Source organism: Pseudorca crassidens, chromosome 2 (assembly GCF_039906515.1).
Source record: "Pseudorca crassidens isolate mPseCra1 chromosome 2, mPseCra1.hap1, whole genome shotgun sequence".
In the NCBI taxonomy this organism is placed as follows: Eukaryota; Metazoa; Chordata; class Mammalia; order Artiodactyla; family Delphinidae; genus Pseudorca; species Pseudorca crassidens.
The window spans coordinates 146,226,877-146,243,721 of NC_090297.1; the positions used below are offsets into that span (position 1 = coordinate 146,226,877).

At 44.6% G+C, this 16,845-nt stretch overlaps 1 protein-coding gene across 4 annotated transcripts; it reads right to left on the bottom strand.

The window, feature by feature from the left end:
• Positions 1-5,620: 5,620 nt before the first annotated feature.
• SERTAD4 (SERTA domain containing 4) lies at positions 5,621-16,609 on the bottom strand. 4 transcript variants are annotated; one of them, XM_067729079.1, is made up of 5 exons: positions 16,470-16,609; positions 14,389-14,749; positions 11,324-11,515; positions 9,979-10,094; positions 5,621-8,114 (listed from the first exon to the last, which is right to left on the bottom strand). In XM_067729079.1, the coding sequence occupies exons 3-5, from the start codon at positions 11,496-11,498 to the stop codon at positions 7,356-7,358; spliced, it is 1,050 nt and encodes a 349-aa protein (XP_067585180.1). In that variant the 5' UTR covers positions 11,499-11,515; positions 14,389-14,749; positions 16,470-16,609; the 3' UTR covers positions 5,621-7,355. The 4 variants fall into 4 exon arrangements, with proteins under 4 accessions (XP_067585180.1, XP_067585179.1, XP_067585181.1 ...); XM_067729078.1 differs by lacking the exon at positions 14,389-14,749 and having other exon boundaries at positions 16,470-16,608; XM_067729080.1 differs by lacking the exons at positions 14,389-14,749; positions 16,470-16,609 and adding an exon at positions 12,123-14,355.
• Positions 16,610-16,845: the final 236 nt, after the last annotated feature.

The window sequence follows — 16,845 nt, forward strand, 5'->3', positions numbered from 1 at the left end:
ACTAATACCTTTTCCAGAGAGATCCCCCCCCACACACACACCTGCCAATGCCTCATGTCCCTTGCACATTTAGTCATCTTGGCTAAAACCAGCTAGGTTAAGGCTAGACTGGTTAAGAATTCCAACTGAGCATGCTTACTGGTTGGAATACTACCCGCTGGAAAATAAAAAATCTACTCCAAGGGACTTCCCTGGTGTGCAGTGGTTAACAATCCGCCTGGACTTTCCTGGTGGCGCAGTGGTTAAGAATCTGCCTGCCAATTCAGGGACCACAGGTTCGGAGCCCTGGTCTGGGAAGATCCCACATGCCGCGGAGCAACTAAGGCCCTGTGCCACAACTACAGAGCCTGTGCTCTAGAGCCCACGAACCACAACTACTGAGCCTGCATGCCGCACCTGCGGAAGCCCACACGCCTAGAGCTGGTGCTCCACAACAAAGAGAAGCCACCACAATGAGAAGACAGCACACCGCAACGAGGAGTAGCCCCCGCTCTCCGCAGCTAGAGAAATCACGCACGCCGCAAGGAAGACCCAACACAGCCAAATAAATAAATTAATTAAAAAAAAAATCTCCTCCAGCTGCTGAGTTTCCAAGTAAGGGGAGAACAAGAGTCTGGAGATGGCCAGCCTGGATCTCCCTGGGCAGGTTGACGTGTCCTCCCACCCCATGCCCATCTCAGCTGTTCTGCTAGCTCAAATGGCAACTACTGGTGTCACTTATGAGATCCTAGAGCTCGGTTGGGTAGGAGGAGAACCTGTCCCAGAGAAGTTCTGGAACCATCACGGCACAACACTGCATTTTCTCTCACTCTGGCACCAATTTCTCATTCTCAAACTATATGGTTCAGTTTTGTCTTCATTTCAGTCCTAGCAATCAGCAAGCATCACTACAGGTGATGTACCTCAGCTTATGGAAAAATATATACTCTTGGAACATCGAGAGACACGGAAATGTAATTTTAAAAATGAAATCCTATTTTGAAGTCATCAATTGGGCTCTGAGTTTAAAGGCAACATAGAAAGAAATGAGGTCTTGAAGTAGGGGCAACCACTCCCTAGTTGAGCTGTTTCTAAACTTAGATCTTGTAAGTGGAAACTGTATCGAAGTTATTTTATAACTACTTTGAGGCCATGTCCTCGAAGTTATAATTATACAGAAAATTCTGTTTTGGCCTCCATTATCAGATATAGGAACATAAGGAATAATGCTTGGTCTGTATTTATTTACTCCATAATGTATTTTTTTCTGAGGAAAAACTAGGTCTAAGAGAATCATTCAATATAGTAATTGGATAAACTTGAACTTTGGCAAATCCTAGGGGTGAATCAGAGGTCAGTGGTTTTTAATCTTTTCATTTGTAAAGGACACCTCTTACGCCTTTCAGGTAGCCAATGTTCTGAAAGATACTATCCTCAAAATAAATTTATTTATTGGGAAAAATGCCTTCATTTTCCCAGAGTTTCTTCTCAGTTTGTGCTGTGTTAACCCAGAGCTGATTTAATTCTAGCCAAGGGTAAAGAAATCTGACAATTACACAACTGCTTTCAGGAAATTTTATGATTTCCAATAAGCTTTTGAAATATTAAACATATCTCAGGAAAACCAATGACTACTTTCATAGCTGTCTAAGGGTCCTGGGTCCCCAGGTTTGACACCATCCCCCTATTTAATTTCAAACTTGCTGTACAAAACCCAGGAGGCCGACTAATTTCCCCAAAGAGGATCTGGTACTGTCAGCTCCAGCTTTCAGGGGGTCCGGGGACATTAGCGGAGAAGTCATGGAGGCTCACTGCTATTTCACACCCATAATGTGTGCCCGGGCAAGATCAAGCCACTTCCCCAATATTAAAGTCTTTAATCATGACAAACTGACAAGGTGGGTACGGCATGCCACCCCATTTTACAGACAAGGAAACTGAGGTGCTAGGAAGTGAAGTGGCTTGCTGGCCAAGGCCAAGTTTGCACAGCTGCACTGGCAGAGCTGGAATTTGCATCCAGGCAGTTTGACTCCAAGTCCCGTACTCTTAACCCTCTGCTGTATTCCAGTTTCACGAGAAACCCGCAACCATTGTGCCTGAACTGAATAGGAGATATGAGCTAATGCCTATACTTAGTCACAAAGACAGTTTGGTTGGTTTATTGAAAAGCACAGCATCTAAGGACTTGAAGAACAACAATGAGAACCCCTCCCAGCTCCCAGAAAGGACAGACAAGCCATTTCTCTCTTCCTAAAAAAAATCAAGGAAATCCCTTAGTACCTGAAATGGTTTTTCTTGTCTTCATAAAGAGGTTTGACAAAAAAATTGCCTTCTTTCCTTTTTAATCTTTAGACTTCTCCGTAAAGAAAGTGAACACACTCCTCAGTGCACGTGGAGTGCTGGATTTCCCAGACTTCTTCCCCTCCACTCCATCAGAGATCAACTCCCCAAACTTTTGCTGAAATCCCTTGCCTTGAAGGCTGTCATTCTCCATCTTTTCCTTATTATGCACACAGGGGTTGTGTGAGTTTGAGGATGGTATAGATGCCTGAGCACTGTGCCAGATGTGTTTCAGAGAGATCTGCTCACTTCTTAATTGACAGAATACAAGGGATATGTCACATCTGAGCTTAGCTCATTGCAGTTGCCTCAGAAGACATCTGCAGAAAAGCACCGTGTCTAGAAGTATCTGGGTTGGGTTCATGTGTGAGCTGACCAATCAGATGGGGTGGTGGAGGATCACACACCTGATGCCTGGACTCAGCTGCTCCCATGGAATGACCTGATTGGAGGCAACTCCTGCTGAAACCCATCCCCCCCTCCCCAAAGTTCTGCTATTTACCCACTGTCTTGGGATCTCAGCAGGAAGCAAGATCACAACTTACATCTCTGTAGTTCTTTTCTGTGTGTGTCCTCCCCCCCAAGATATGGCATTTAATAAGATTTCATAATGTTAAATGAAAGGAACAGTTCCATTGACTGGGGTTGAGAAATACGGGAAATTTCATGAGAAACGACTAATTCATCTCCATACATTCCATCAGTTTCATTGTGGTCAAAAGCAGGTGTTTCCAGGCTGTGAATAAGTAGTTTGCATTTTAAAAATTAACAAATTGGACCAACACCAAGGGAAAAAAATACAGCAATAGACAGCCCACCAGAGAATTGTTTACCAGAGAAGATGAAGCTCATGGTGATGGTTTGCAAACACCACCAGACTAGCTTGTGTAAATTCCCTTCGTTTAGTCATCGTTCTTCAGCCTGTCACAGATACTGAAGGGAAATGCAGAAACAGGAAATTACAGACTATTTTAAACAGCATGTTTTATTAAACTCACTTGCTGATGCACTTTATGGCAGGATGTGAGATTCAAGTGTTCATAACTTACATCTTTGCAAGTGCTTTTCCTAAGTGAATTCTCCCAGCTAAAATATGGCAAGTACACAGGGCTGGAAATAATCTCTAAACTAGTAACTGAGTTACTCCAGGTCATGTAGCTGCATCACATAACATGGAGAAGTTTTAGCCAAGTGAAGAGAATATACCTTGCTTATTCACTATACTACAACTAAGAAAGCACTGGAGGCATCGTGCAGTTAACTTAAAAGATCCTTAATGCATTTATTTTAAACCACAGAATCAAAGCACAACAATCTTAAAATGAAATACTAGAAAACATACATTGTCTCTTTTATTATTTAAATATTGATTTCATTCTTCTCTTCACAGGACATTTCTGTATCTAGTTTAAACCACCATTATTGATGCCATGTTGAATCCTTGTTTTTGAATAAGGCCTAGTAAAACTGGCAGGAATGTGATTTCACTCCAAATACAATGACTAGAAATTTCAGGGACTGTCATAAAAGTGGATTTGAACAGCTAATTATTTTCAAAAACGTTTTCTGCTCATAAGTTGTTTGAGGGACATGAAAGCTTAGCTGCATTGCAAACAAACCCTCATATCCCTGTCTGATATTTATTGTGAGGCTGGTACCTCTTAACACCCATGTCTTCTGCAAGTTGTTCTTGGCTCTCTTCTTGATGCACAGAAAAGAAGTACTCAAGGGAAGCTGTAGTGCAAGTTCACGTTTGGACGGGTGGGTAGCCATGCTTTGATGGAGTTATAATCTATGAGCTCTAAAAGCAAATACCTTACATTCACCCGCTTCAGCATCTATTTAACAAAGTAGCAGGTAAAATGTTCAACATTTCCATTGTCTTAAAAGGTCAGGCCGAAGATGCTTTACCCTAATTATTGATTGTTGTCAGATAGCCACTGCCACTAGGTTTAAGTTTTTCGTTAAAGTTTTCCTCCCAGGTCCCTGTGCCTACAATCCTGTCCCTAGGACACCTTCAAGGTGAACTTTAGAATAATAGGATTTTAAGAGTGGAAGCATATAATGATACCTTTGCCCTTTTAAAGGGCCTTTGCCAGGCTATCCTCTACAAATCACACACTTTAAGAGAGGAAGGACCAGAGGCAGAGGTTAATGATTTGGTTACAGACATGCACCTAGATGCCTAGGGGAGTAGCAATTAAAGGCACATTTGGGGAGCTGGGCCATTTTCTTAAGTGAAGGTTTCCCCTCATTCAACTTTTAAAAGTCTGGATTCGGCCATATGAGCTTTTCCTTAAAGCAAAGAAAGCAGAGCAGTAAGAAAAGGTGTTACTTCCAGCTGGAGAGACAGCAGTGTGCTGTGGAGGGCGGTCTTAGCTTTTCCCATCTCTGAGGATATAACTATAGAACCCAATTCATAGACTTAACTTAACTATGAAGGGGAGCCTTGACCACTCTGGAAAATCTGACTTAACAGCTCTTGAGTAGAAATCACAAGGTAGGCACAGAGGAAGCCCTAACGCTTTCACACCAACACCAGAAACATTTTTGTTACTTGGATGGGTGTTTAGGGATTATTTTTTAGTAAAGAAAAAGTATGCTGGAAATGTCCTAGAAACAAAAACTTGATTACTAAATATTACACATTTTAATGCTGCTGGATTCAAAGGCACCCGTCATCCTGCAAAGAAGCGCTAGTGGGTTCTGTGGAAAATTAAAAAGCAAAAATATAAGTCCTTTCTTTCATATTTAAATCTCCATGATGTATTACGCTCACAATAAGAATGCTACTTTTGGCAAATTAACTAGCTTCCAACTAGCTTGCCCCTTTTATCAAATGAAATATTAGCCTCTAAGAGTAACAACAATACAGAATTGCATGGAATACTACTGGCAATAACCTCTGTAGCTATTTTAACCGTTTACACATGGGCCATCTTCTTGACAATTTGACATTTCATAAAGGAATCAGCTAGGATTCAGTATTTATGGCTTCATGTTATGCTATTTTTTTCAGAAACTTTATAAAAATGAAAACCTTCAGATCCTTTAAGATAAAACCTTTTCGATCACAAACCACATCATTTACTGTGCTCTTAATCAACAGAAATCTAAACCTACAAACTAGGAGCATTCTGAAACACCTGTTAGATGGGCCTCTCAAAGTACACTCTAACTTTGAAAACGCCTGTGTGGCCACTGCCCATGACAGTTTCTAGACATTTTGAGTTTTTTAAAGGAGAAAGAGCAATGGAAAAGAGAAACATAGCCAACAGTCATTAAAATAAGAAAATCTAAATGAATTTTGATCATTTTAATAAATATATATCAAGAAAACTTCACTTTATTACAACAACACAATCATATACAAGCATCTATCATCTAAGTTTTCAACATCAAATGTTTATCAAATATTGAAAATAAAGGACAAAACATCACTATTCAGCCATAACACAAGAACAGGTTTTAAAAATTGGTCCTTGTGGACATTGTCCAAATGATGATCCTACTCATACACTGTATGAATGAGACCTATATTTAATATTAATAGCAATAATAAAAAAGCTTTATCTTGGAGAAACTGGGAGGACTTACTTATTTCCTCCGTTTGGCATTTGGTTCCTGTGAAGTAGTGTGTAAGGAGGCCCAAGTCAGCCAGTAACCTTGGAAATGGGAATACAGTTTAGCAGGCGGAGTTGGCTGGTGTGGAAGGAAGGATGGTCAGAGGGGTACTCTGAACATCCTTGCCAATGCACAAATGAAAGAAATGATTGAGAAAAATGTTGACCAAATACATAGGAGCTTTTGCCGACTGAGTCCCATTTCTCCAAAATAACTTCCCCAAACTAAAATCTTTACATTCTTTAAGATAAAACCTTATTGATCACCACATCATTTATCAACATTGTGCTTCGTAATCAACAGCAAAAGTCATATATAAAAAACCACATGCTTTTATAATCTAAACGAGTGAAATGATGCAAAACAGATTAAAGTATGATGCATGCCACTGGTTCATGAACTTCATCGGACAAGAAAGCGAAACAAAACAACCCAAAACCCAGAAAACCCAGACCCCAGCAACAGACCGTTGCCATAGAAAAGCTCGAGCAGCCAGTGCTGGTTTCTAACAGCTCTGTCTATTGTTTCCTCCATCCCTTTCTAAAAATGCCAAATCCGAAAGCAATTGGGCATCAAAAACAAAGGAAGAATAGAGATGTTGAATCAAAAGTTGAACGCAATAGTTCGACATTAACGGTTTCCAAACAATATTGATCCACCCTGTGTTTTTTTTTTTCCTGTTTGTTAAATCCCTGCTGTACTCTGATTTATCCTTAATTTTCACATTGGCAAAAATTAAGATAAAGTAAGGCACCACAAATCGCCCTGTATAATATATCTCTAAAAGCCTCATCACCCATCACAGGCAAGCAGGGATTAGCCTCTACTCATCTTGTTGATTGCTGCCCCTAGACAGGTGTGCCTCGTTACGTTCTATTCCTGTTTTCATCTGTCACACAAGACTGTTGAATCCAAACACTTAACAGCACCAGGAAGCCATTTCACCTAGCTCCCTGTCTTCAGTCTTTTAGTCAGAAAAAAAAATACTGTATCACAGAGAAGCAGCAGACATTCTTTGCTGGTTATATTGATTTGCTTACCAAATAACTACCTAATTAAGTGGCAAACAGGTGGAAGGTTCTTCGCTAGTGACAGGCTCCTGGAGGTCACGGAAATATCACAAGGGCACACTGTCCCCCATCCTAACCTACTGATCTTTTCTGTAAGAAAAATAAGATATACTTTTAAGCGTCAACTGTGTTCTCGGTAACGTCACCACATTTATAAGTAGCTCGCCGATGCCTACTATACAGGTGTCTTATGCAATCTGCTCTCCAGGCATTAAAATGACATGGCATGTTCATGGCATAATTGTATCAGTTGTACAAAACTCTAAAATCCATTCAAAATACAATTTATGAGAGCTAATTGATCATGCTGTGCGTGCGTCAAAGTTTCGGGGAGAAGACGGCTCATATCTTACTTCCTTTGCTGCAGCACAGTTTGTTACTTGGTGAAGGCTCCTTTTTCCTTAAGGACTTTTTCCACGACTCACTTACATTGCTCTTTTCATTATATCCAGTCTCAAAATAATCATAAAATTGGCCTTTGCACTCAAAAGCAAGGTCATTTCCCACAGGTTCATGGCTTAGGGGGCCACCATCCCTGTTGGTGTCATCATTTGCTTTCTCGTTTAATTTGGCCTTTTCCTGGACACCAAGTGACCTCACATTAGTAACAAAGATTTCATTGGCAGGTATCTGGCCATCGCCCTTGTAAATAGGTGCACTGCCTACATCAAAATCCACCTGGTGGGAACAGCTCGGTAAAGGCAGAGGGGGAGAGGAAGAGGAAGATGAGGAGGAGGAAGAGGCAGTGGTGGAGGCATTTCCGACATTAGCATTGACAGAAAGGGGTAAATTTAGGTAGTGACCACCACATTCTTGGTACAAGCAGCAGGCATGAAACTTTTCACACTCCTCTTTGGCCATCCGAGGTCGTTTCCGGTAAGGACAGTCTTGAGCCATAAACCACTCCTGGGCAGAGGTGCCATTGAAAGAACAGGCAGGAAAGCACCAGTTATTCTGCATGATAATCTCTCCATGGATCCTTTTCATCAAATTGTTTATAAGGACAGATCTTCGGAGGTACACTTCAGGATCATCGATAAACTTTAGCTTTTCTAAGGACATATAAAGGATGTGGGCTCGTTCCTCAAAGATTGAGATGGTCTAAAAATCAAAAAAGGAAGAGAAAGCTTAGGAAATGGTCTATATTAAAATATCATCACAGCACATTTCTCTCTTGGCAGTTTGGGAGTCTGGGAGTCTGTGATCTTGTTTCCCCAGGTTGATTTAGAGATGCTGTCCCAGGGGCTGCTCATGTCTCCCCTTCCCAGCAGACTCACTGGTGATGTCGAGCACTGGGGAATCCAGCCACAGTGCAGAACTCGGCAGGGACAGGTCAGGATGTCTGCTCTTTAATGGCTGGTGAGGGGGATGCCGAAATGCACAAAACTAATCTATGCTGTTAGAAGTCAGGAGAGGGGGTTCTTTGGAGGGCAGAGAGGTAGTGACTAAAAGGGGACACAGGAAAGGTTCTGGGTTGCTGGTTATGTTGTTTCTTTATCTGGATGTTAGTTATACGACTATTTCACACTTTGTGAAATTCATCAGGCTGGACTCTTATGACACTTGGGCCTTTATGTGACACATATATATTATATGTCAATAAATGCTTTTTAGAGTATGCCAACATGCAGGTCATCATAAGTATACTTCAGACCCTGGCCTAGCCGTCAAGGGGCATGAGATCTGGCTGTCAGATCTCATGGCTCTCTCTGGCTGTTTTTCTGGGTTTCATTCTTGCAATTATCTTTGCTTGATAGAAGGACAAAAATAATGAATGAGGCTCAAACCCTAAAAGGAACTGTTGGTTGAAGGGCCAAAGTAGGCTTTTTCTGGTGTTGGGCAGGTGGAAAGATGCAGAGAGGGAATCAGATGACTCACTCCTGAGCTGTGTGATACCATCACTGTGTGATCATTGCTACAAACCCAGTGGCAATTTGGAAAACTGCTATAAGCCACAACACAGAAACCAAAAAGGACTTAAAATGCTTGTGTCCTGGGGGCTAGCTCTTCCAGGTCATAAAAAAAAAAAAAAAGCCAGCCTGAGGAGCTGTGAATTAAACCAGCCCAAGCTGACCTAACGGAGGAACTACAAATGCAGGGGAAAGCCCAGCACCTGCCAATGCATGCTGATGACATTTTATGAGCAGAGTCAAAGCAACATCTAAAGGGTGGGAGTGGGGGAGAGGGAGTAACAAGTGAGGAAGATGATTAAAAAATTAAAATTCTTCTCTGAGTTTCAAAAAACTCTGGTCTGGGTTATCCTCTCCTCGATTAAACCAGCAGATTGTTTTTGAAGGAAGGTAGCCATAAGGAAAAGGAACTGGTATTTCAAAAGCTTAGATAGCCAGTTTCGTACTTCTGTGCACTTTCCCAATCCTGTTATTTTCTTCTTATACATGCAAAAAAGTCAGCTTTGGTCTTTTCCTGGGAATGAATTATATATTTTAACAAATGAAACATGTGTAATGAATGCACCATGAAGGACGTTTCTTACTTTCATGCACACGTTCAAAGGATGGTGAGTCCCCCGCTGAGAGGTCAGGAAAAGCCCTGGGTGACCACCCCCATGTAGGCACATACGTGTGGCATTGGCCATGGTAGCTGGAGCTCAGACAGGGGGAACAGGTCAGGAAAGAACAGGTGCATTTCTGCACACGTGAAAGCACCAGTCACAATGACCCTTAATGCAACTTGAGAAAATGAAATCATTAGTAAAAAAGACATTCTTCAGATTATATAATTTTGTTATTTCTGGGCAGAGGAGCTCTTGCTGGCTCTTTCTTCAAATACTTGTGAAAAATAACACAGGACCCAAAAAAGTGACAACGATTAATATGGCTCTGCTGAGAAGTGGCTCATTTTCATTGCTTGGGTGGAACAATTTAATTTCTGGAAATGGATCAAGCAACTGTTACTAAGTATCTTAAACTCTTAATAAAAATAATGACTATTAAAAAAAACATACTTTATGGCTACAGCTGCTGAGTGGTGGGTGAAAATCCTCTTCTTCCACATACTTCCTCTTAAAGTATGTGATCTTGGATGTTGTTATAGGATTTGAAATTCCCCTGTAATGTGATCCTGTGGTAATAAATCAGATATGACAAATGACATGCGGTTTGCCAGAGGTTCTCCAAACAAAATACTTTCCTTGCCTTGCCTTTTAGAAGATAACTTGGCTACGTATTTGTCTGTACATGTGGTGATTAAAAATGAACATTAGTCTTAATAGTTGCTATCATACGGAATCCTGTGACCCAGGCTAGGCAAGGATTTCTAGACAATTATAGACGAAAATGACATATTTCAGCACTTACTAAATACTCAGAATCTTAACTCTGTGCACAGGCAAACAGCAACATTCATAAAGGGGAGTAGTGTAATAACTCTGAAATAATATTAGTATTTATTCCAATTATTTAATTAAACCCATGGTAATATAACACCACTGTTCAAATGTATATATCTTTAACTGTAAGCACTAATAACCAAATAACATTTAAATATTACTGGCTCTCAGTAAGTAAGCAAATTATTATCTGCACACTGGAGTCATAATATTCCTTCTTTTAAAATTTTAAATTTTTAAATTTAAAATTAAAATTCAGGGTAACAAAAGTCCTTTTTGCTTTCAAAAATGTAACATATCAACCATGAATAAAAATAGGGTCTAATTTTTAAAGAGCAAGTTTTTAATCCTTTTTAGCAAATCTGACTTCAACAAGTACTCATTTTACATTTTAGGTTTTTGGTTTTTTTCCAATCACTAGTACTACACAAAAATCCAAAGGACCTCACCTTAAAGTATAAGAATAAAGAATCAGGGAGAACATATTTTTTTCTGGGCTTAAAATTTTTTTTTTCCTATAATACCAAAGCCAATTGCACGCTTAATAAAAAGAAGAGCCACATAGCTGCTGGCCCAAATTGCAGATTCCTTTATGTCTCATGGGATAAAGATTTCATTGTCAAGCCCACCAGGGCTTGTGTAGCTCTGAGAGAACCATACAGTTCCAGAAGGTAGAAAACTGAAACTCAAACTGAAGTTTCAAGATCTGGTTTGGTTCTCTTAAAAATACAGATGCCTGACTTTTACCCAAAGCAGCAGCACATGGAAACTCAGGTTTGAATGCAATTAACATCACTCCTGGTCCTTTCCCTGGAGGCTTGGGCTCACTTATGAGCGGTACACAGGCAGCCTGGGACGTCCCTGGAGCATGAGCTCTCTCAGCTCAGAAGGGCGCCCCAGACACCACCGTTGCCCATCGGTCTGGCCACAGAGGGCAGCAGGGGAAGGTCAAGGGCAGTACCTGCCAGCGGGGGACCAGCTCCCCGGTCTCCCTGCAGAGGAGCCTGTGCTGGCCCTGGGGGGCTTGGGCCTCCGTAGCTGTCAGCCTCCCATAGTGTCTGGTACCCGGCAATTTCAGCAGCTCCTTCCGAGACAATGGGCTCGCAGAATCTATTCATGGACAGAACCAGAGTCATCTCTGACAGCCTCAGATCTGAAAAAAAAAGAAAACAGCCCTAATCAAGAGCAAGCCAGGGGATGGCCTTGGCTCCTTCTTCGTTTGCTTTGGGAAACTTTTACGTCTCAGTCCTCCCCTTTGCCCTGAAACATTTTATTATTTTTTCAAAGAAAACCTCAGCAAACTCTCTTGCTGCTATTAGCTCAGCCTCTGTGCTCAGCAATCTGCATTTCATGGGCGGATCTTTAAAAACCCCATTTCTTATTGTTCTCAGGTTCCCCTCAGCCCTCTTCCAGACAGCTGCTTTGCCTCCTAAACACATTTTCCTCCTGACCTTCCCGCAGAAAATGTACCGCTAAGAGGCAAGGCCAAAACCCTTGCCGCTGTCTTTCTATTAATAAGGCAAAATCAATTTTCTAGTCAATCCCCTGAGAGTCTCCTTTGATGAAATCCGCTAATCAATCAAAAGAAAAGGAAGGAGGAGACAGAAATCTTCCCCGGAATCCCTACTGATGCTCTCAGCTTCAGTCTGTTCCGCTGCCCGCTGCCCCCTCTTCCTCTGTTTCTGCAGGGCCAGTTCCTCTACAACATTCTGGGGCTCTCTCCACTTTCTTCTCCCAAAGCGAAGCAGACAGAGACACACTTGGTAGTTGTTTCCACCAGCCCTGATTGGCCTGAACTGGATCTGCCTCCAGTCAAAACACTGAGAGATGAAGACAGAAAATTGGCTCCAGTTTCCAGCCATCCGAGTTGCAGTCCCACAGGAGCCAAGCACAACATCAACGGAGCAGGCGGAATATTAAACAGGAGCCAGGGCTTCAGGGCCAGAGGCAGCGGACAACTCTACACCGCAAAGCCCAGAGGCAAGGCAGAAACTTTCCAAGAGGCAAAACACCACTGCGCTTCTGTCCAGTTCACGCCCTTCCCCAGGGTCTGTGGGGAAACTGGGAGCCTCTCTACTCTTGGGATGCGCCCTGGGCTCCTCAGCACCTTGGGTTGTGGGGGCTTTTCCCTGGGGGCTCAGTGTCTTCACCTGGTCCTAAGTAGGGCTCAAGGTAGGGTCCAGAGTGAGTGCAAAGGAGAAGAGGATCTAAAGCCAGAAGACCTCGGGGCCATAGATCAGTGGTGACTGCAGAGCAGCCTCAGTGCCTTATTATCCACCAATTCCTTTACGAGACCCAAACCTCCACCATCTCAATTTGCCGTTTAAAGAACTGTCACAAAGAGTGATGACAGGCCTGCTTCCTTGAAGATTGATTGTCTTTCAAATAGACGCTAAGGGTCTAGTTCTTGCTTTCTTCTCCAAATTATACAGCTTGTAATGTTTGGGGGAAAGAGTGAATCTACTATTGTCTCGTGGGAGACTATTATTACCTACATGTTATAACAAGGGTCCACTTCCAGGTAAAAGGAGGAAAGGCACAAGGGGAAGGGCTTCATTAAGTAACAATGTCCTTCTGGCTAACAGAGCAGCTCTTGGCAGCAATGACTCCATCACCCAGACTCCTCTCTGAGACTTGAAATTCTGTCCCAACCTCACTGAAGAAGTAAGTCAGGCCTTCAGACATACAGGGGAGGTGTCCAGGTCAGCGGCTGGAATTAGGACCCAGCTGATTTGGGCTGCTAAATTACCTACCCCCTTTCTTTTAAAATGCCCTCTGAAGAGGCAGCAGCAAGGACTTATTAGAAAACCTTATTTCAAGAGAATAAAAAAGGTTCAATTAATTCTCTAAAAAGAAATGGTCGGACATGCCATTTATTCTGTTCTTTGAGTCATCAATCAAGAAATTTAGACCACACTGATTTCACAAACTAAGCCATTCTATCACCCCTCAAACTCGACATCCAAACCAAGTATTTATTTCCTGGAAGACTCTTATGAAATGGTCCAATTTCTTAACTTATCTAAGAGACAACTGTATCAGGAAGTGCTATTGCCAGGAGCACATGAATTATATAGCTTTTTCTCAAGAGTCGGTAGCCCCTGTCTCATTGACTGCCACAGTATTTTCTCGCTTGAAATTTACACTCACTTTGTGCTAGATTCTGGGAATAAGATCCAAGCTTTTTGCCTACGTGGAAATTTTATTACATATAAACCAAAGCACATTGACAAATCCATATCGCATAAGACAGAGAAGCATTTGCAGGCCCCTAGCAGCAATTACCTTTGTTTAAAAGGACACTATATGGGTCCTGTGCTATTTTATGTTAGTAAGAGTTTGTTTATATTTTAATGACTTATCCTTGTAGCGTTTTGGTTGTTAAGGATTTCAGCGTTTCAATTTGTTAGTATTGTTACCCCGCATGAAATTCTACTCATGCATTTGAACTTGAAACATGGCATAATAGTTTTTATCTTGGCTGTTTCTTTCCTTTTATGATATCTAGTTTCAGTAAGTTTTTCTTTTCTTGAATGGGAAACTTTTACACACAAAATCCTAAACTGGAGAGGTGAGTTCCAAGAGTGATTTATGTAAGTCCGAATAAAAAAAAATAAATGAGTCGGGATTATTTGGGAGCAGGGAGGAGATTTTGCAATTGAATCTTCCTAGTCTATCCAGAACTTACACTGGAATGTTAGGAAATTAAGAAGGCAAGTTTAACATTCATGAAATATTGGAGTATGGGGCACGAAGCCATGATTCTTTTTATTTGTATTATATGTACAGATCCAAACTGTCATTTTTTCTCAGTACAATGAGATTTACATTATAATTCTGCTACTGAGTTCAGAAGTTGAAATTCACAAATTTGTGTGCTGTTAACACTAGAGTCACAAAGATGTACATATAGAGTAAATTTTGTTTTTTTTAACATCATTGGTGAGTGAATTCAAAAGAACGGTGTTAAAGTGTGTTTTGTCTACACAAGTGTTTAAAAAAAATAAAAACTAGAAAGGTCCTAACCTTTTATCCTCAGGCTCCTGCATGTCTGTTTCGTCAGCCAAGGGAATGTAGTAGAATGACACCTCAAGCATTCCCAGAAGGCCAAGGGCTAAAGTGTCAAGTTTTTCCAGCAAATGTTCACAGTAAAGTTACCAGGCATTTCTATACAACTTGGTTTTTCCAGATGAGTTGGGCTTCTTCTTTCCTTGGAGCCATGATGATGCTAATAGAAGTAGCACACATAACAGGGTAGCTGCAGATTCAGTGATGCCTTCCATCCAACAGGCGATCCTGGTCACTCTTTGCCAACCCCTCCCCTTCATCCATCATTAGAAAACATTTTATTAAGAGCATTATAGAAGTTAGAGGTCTGATTCCAATACTGAAATGCAAGAAAATAAAGGGCTGGTATTTTCGATACACCTTTGACACTGCCGGTTTAAGCTGTCCTGCCCAGGTGTAATCAAGCCCTTGACCTGACACTGTTCCTAACAAGACCTCAACAGCTTGTCCAGCTCGTGGTAGTGGTGGTGGTGGAAGGGGCTGGGTGGGTGGAATGAAATCCTTCAACCCTTCTAAATAGAGAGATACTACTTTTCTACGAGTCCCAGCAGTACACCTGTCTGCCCTGGGAAATACATTTCCTCAGCTGCAGCTCTGAAAGGCCAAAATCTTTAGGTCGGGTTCTGGGGCTGGAATGCGGCTGCTGAGCAGGAGGGAGACGAGGGGGTGCCCGGGTGCCCGAGCCCGGGAACCAGGTCTCCCCATCCCAGGCCTAAGACTGGGGTCCGAGGTTTAGAGACCCACCCCCTGCAGGCGGGCAGCAGACACCACGTCCGAGTTCCCACACTGACACACCCTCGCGTGTCGGTGCCGCAGCCCAAGCCCCTCTCCGGGGAAGCGGGCAGAGCCCTGCAGGCCGCCGACCGAAGGAGAAAGTAAACAACACCCCAAGTGTCTGGGAACAAAGGCAAGTTGTCTTTCCACGGTGCTGGAGCCGTGCGCCTCTCCTGAAGAATAAGAGCTATGATTATTCTTCCTTTTCTTCTTCTTCTTCTTTTTTTTTTTTTTTTAAACCAAGTTTCCTTCTAAGGGCAATAAACACCAAAGGTAGGATTCCAAGGAAATGACTCACGGCGGTTGGCAGGGCTCTAGAGAGGCTGGCCCCGGCCCGCGCTCCAGCCCGCAGCAGATGCCTGCCCGGCCCTCCCCCCTTCGCCGGCCAAACCCACTCGGAGCCCGCGCCTGCGGGATCGCCCTGCGCATCCGTTGGAGCCGGGCGGCCAGGACTCTGCCCGTGCCTCCCGCAGGCGCCCGCCGTGTCCGCGCCACCCTCGGCCGCGGAGCCGCCTCTCCCCCCGCCTCTGTGGTCCCGGCCGGGCACTCCGGAAAGTTGCTAGGGCAGTGGAGGCGGGAGGGGAGGCAGGGAGGAGAGAGGCGGAGGCGTGGACCAGGCGGGCAGCAGCCGAGCCCGCCGGGGAGGTGAGCTGAGGACAGAGGAGCCGCCGCCGCCCGCAGCGCGGCTCGGCTGCCTGGGAGGAGAGTGCGGGGGCGGAGGTGGCGGGGGGGACAGAAGGTGTCAGCTCCTGCAGCTATTCCTTTTTCTTGCAAACGCGCGCTCCTGACATCCACCATCCCTCCCTCCCCACCTGCCAAGCGCCGCGGCGTCCAGACCTGGTGGCATCCCTCCTACTGACCCCCGTCCCCCAGGACAAGGGAATAAGCGGCCACTGAGGACCCTGGGGTCTCACTAGAGCTGTGGTCCCCACCCGCCCCTAGACTCGCCTCGGTGCGCGCGGGCTGCAGCGCGAGCAGCCCTAGAGGCGGCGGTGGTTCCCGCCCGGGTAAAGGCTCCGCGGCGCTCGCCAGCGCCGGGAAAAAAGCCCGCGCCGCCTCCGCGCCCAGCAGCGCCCCGGCGCCCCAGCCGCCCCGGGTCCCGCTTCGGCCGGTGCGCGTCCACTCGGTGACCCCGGAGCAGCCCCGGGGCCGGAAGGGCGCGCGGGAGCCAGTCAGCCCCAGAAGACGCCCGAGGGGACCGGCTGTCGTGCTCCACCCGGCCCGGCCTCTCCGCCCCCGCCGCCCGCGCCCAGCCCGGCTCTTACCGCGGGGTCAGCCGGAAGGCGGCGGCCGCGGCTCTCGAGCTGCTCCTGGCCCTCTCCGGGCTCGGCGCCAGCCCGGCCGCCGGTACACACTCGCGCGGGTCCCGGCCCAGCGGCCCGGTCGGCGGTGGCCGCTGGAGCGCGGCGGGCGAGGGTCCCGGCAGGTCCCGCCGCCGCGACTGGGGTGCTGCGCCGCCGTCGCTGCAGACGGTTATGGTAATGAGCGGCTCTGTCTAGCGAGGAGCGTGTGAAACCCGTCAATCCTGTTTGCCATTTCCCCGTGGATTTCCGAGGAGAGGTTCTGCAGGATGCCCCCAGGGTGAGAAAAGGAACATGACAAGCGCGCCCGCTCTCCTTCCCTCCCTCCCTGTGCTCCCGC

Coding starts and splice junctions, on each gene's coding strand:
- SERTAD4 (XM_067729079.1), bottom strand. CDS start 11,498: ATGACTCTGGTTCTGTCCATGAATAGATTCTGCGAGCCCATTGTCTCG. Junction 10,095..11,323: donor AGCTGGTCCCCCGCTGGCAG/GTACTGCCCTTG, acceptor TTATTACCACAG/GATCACATTACAGGGGAATT. Junction 8,115..9,978: donor TCAGCAGCTGTAGCCATAAA/GTATGTTTTTTT, acceptor TTTGATTTTTAG/ACCATCTCAATCTTTGAGGA.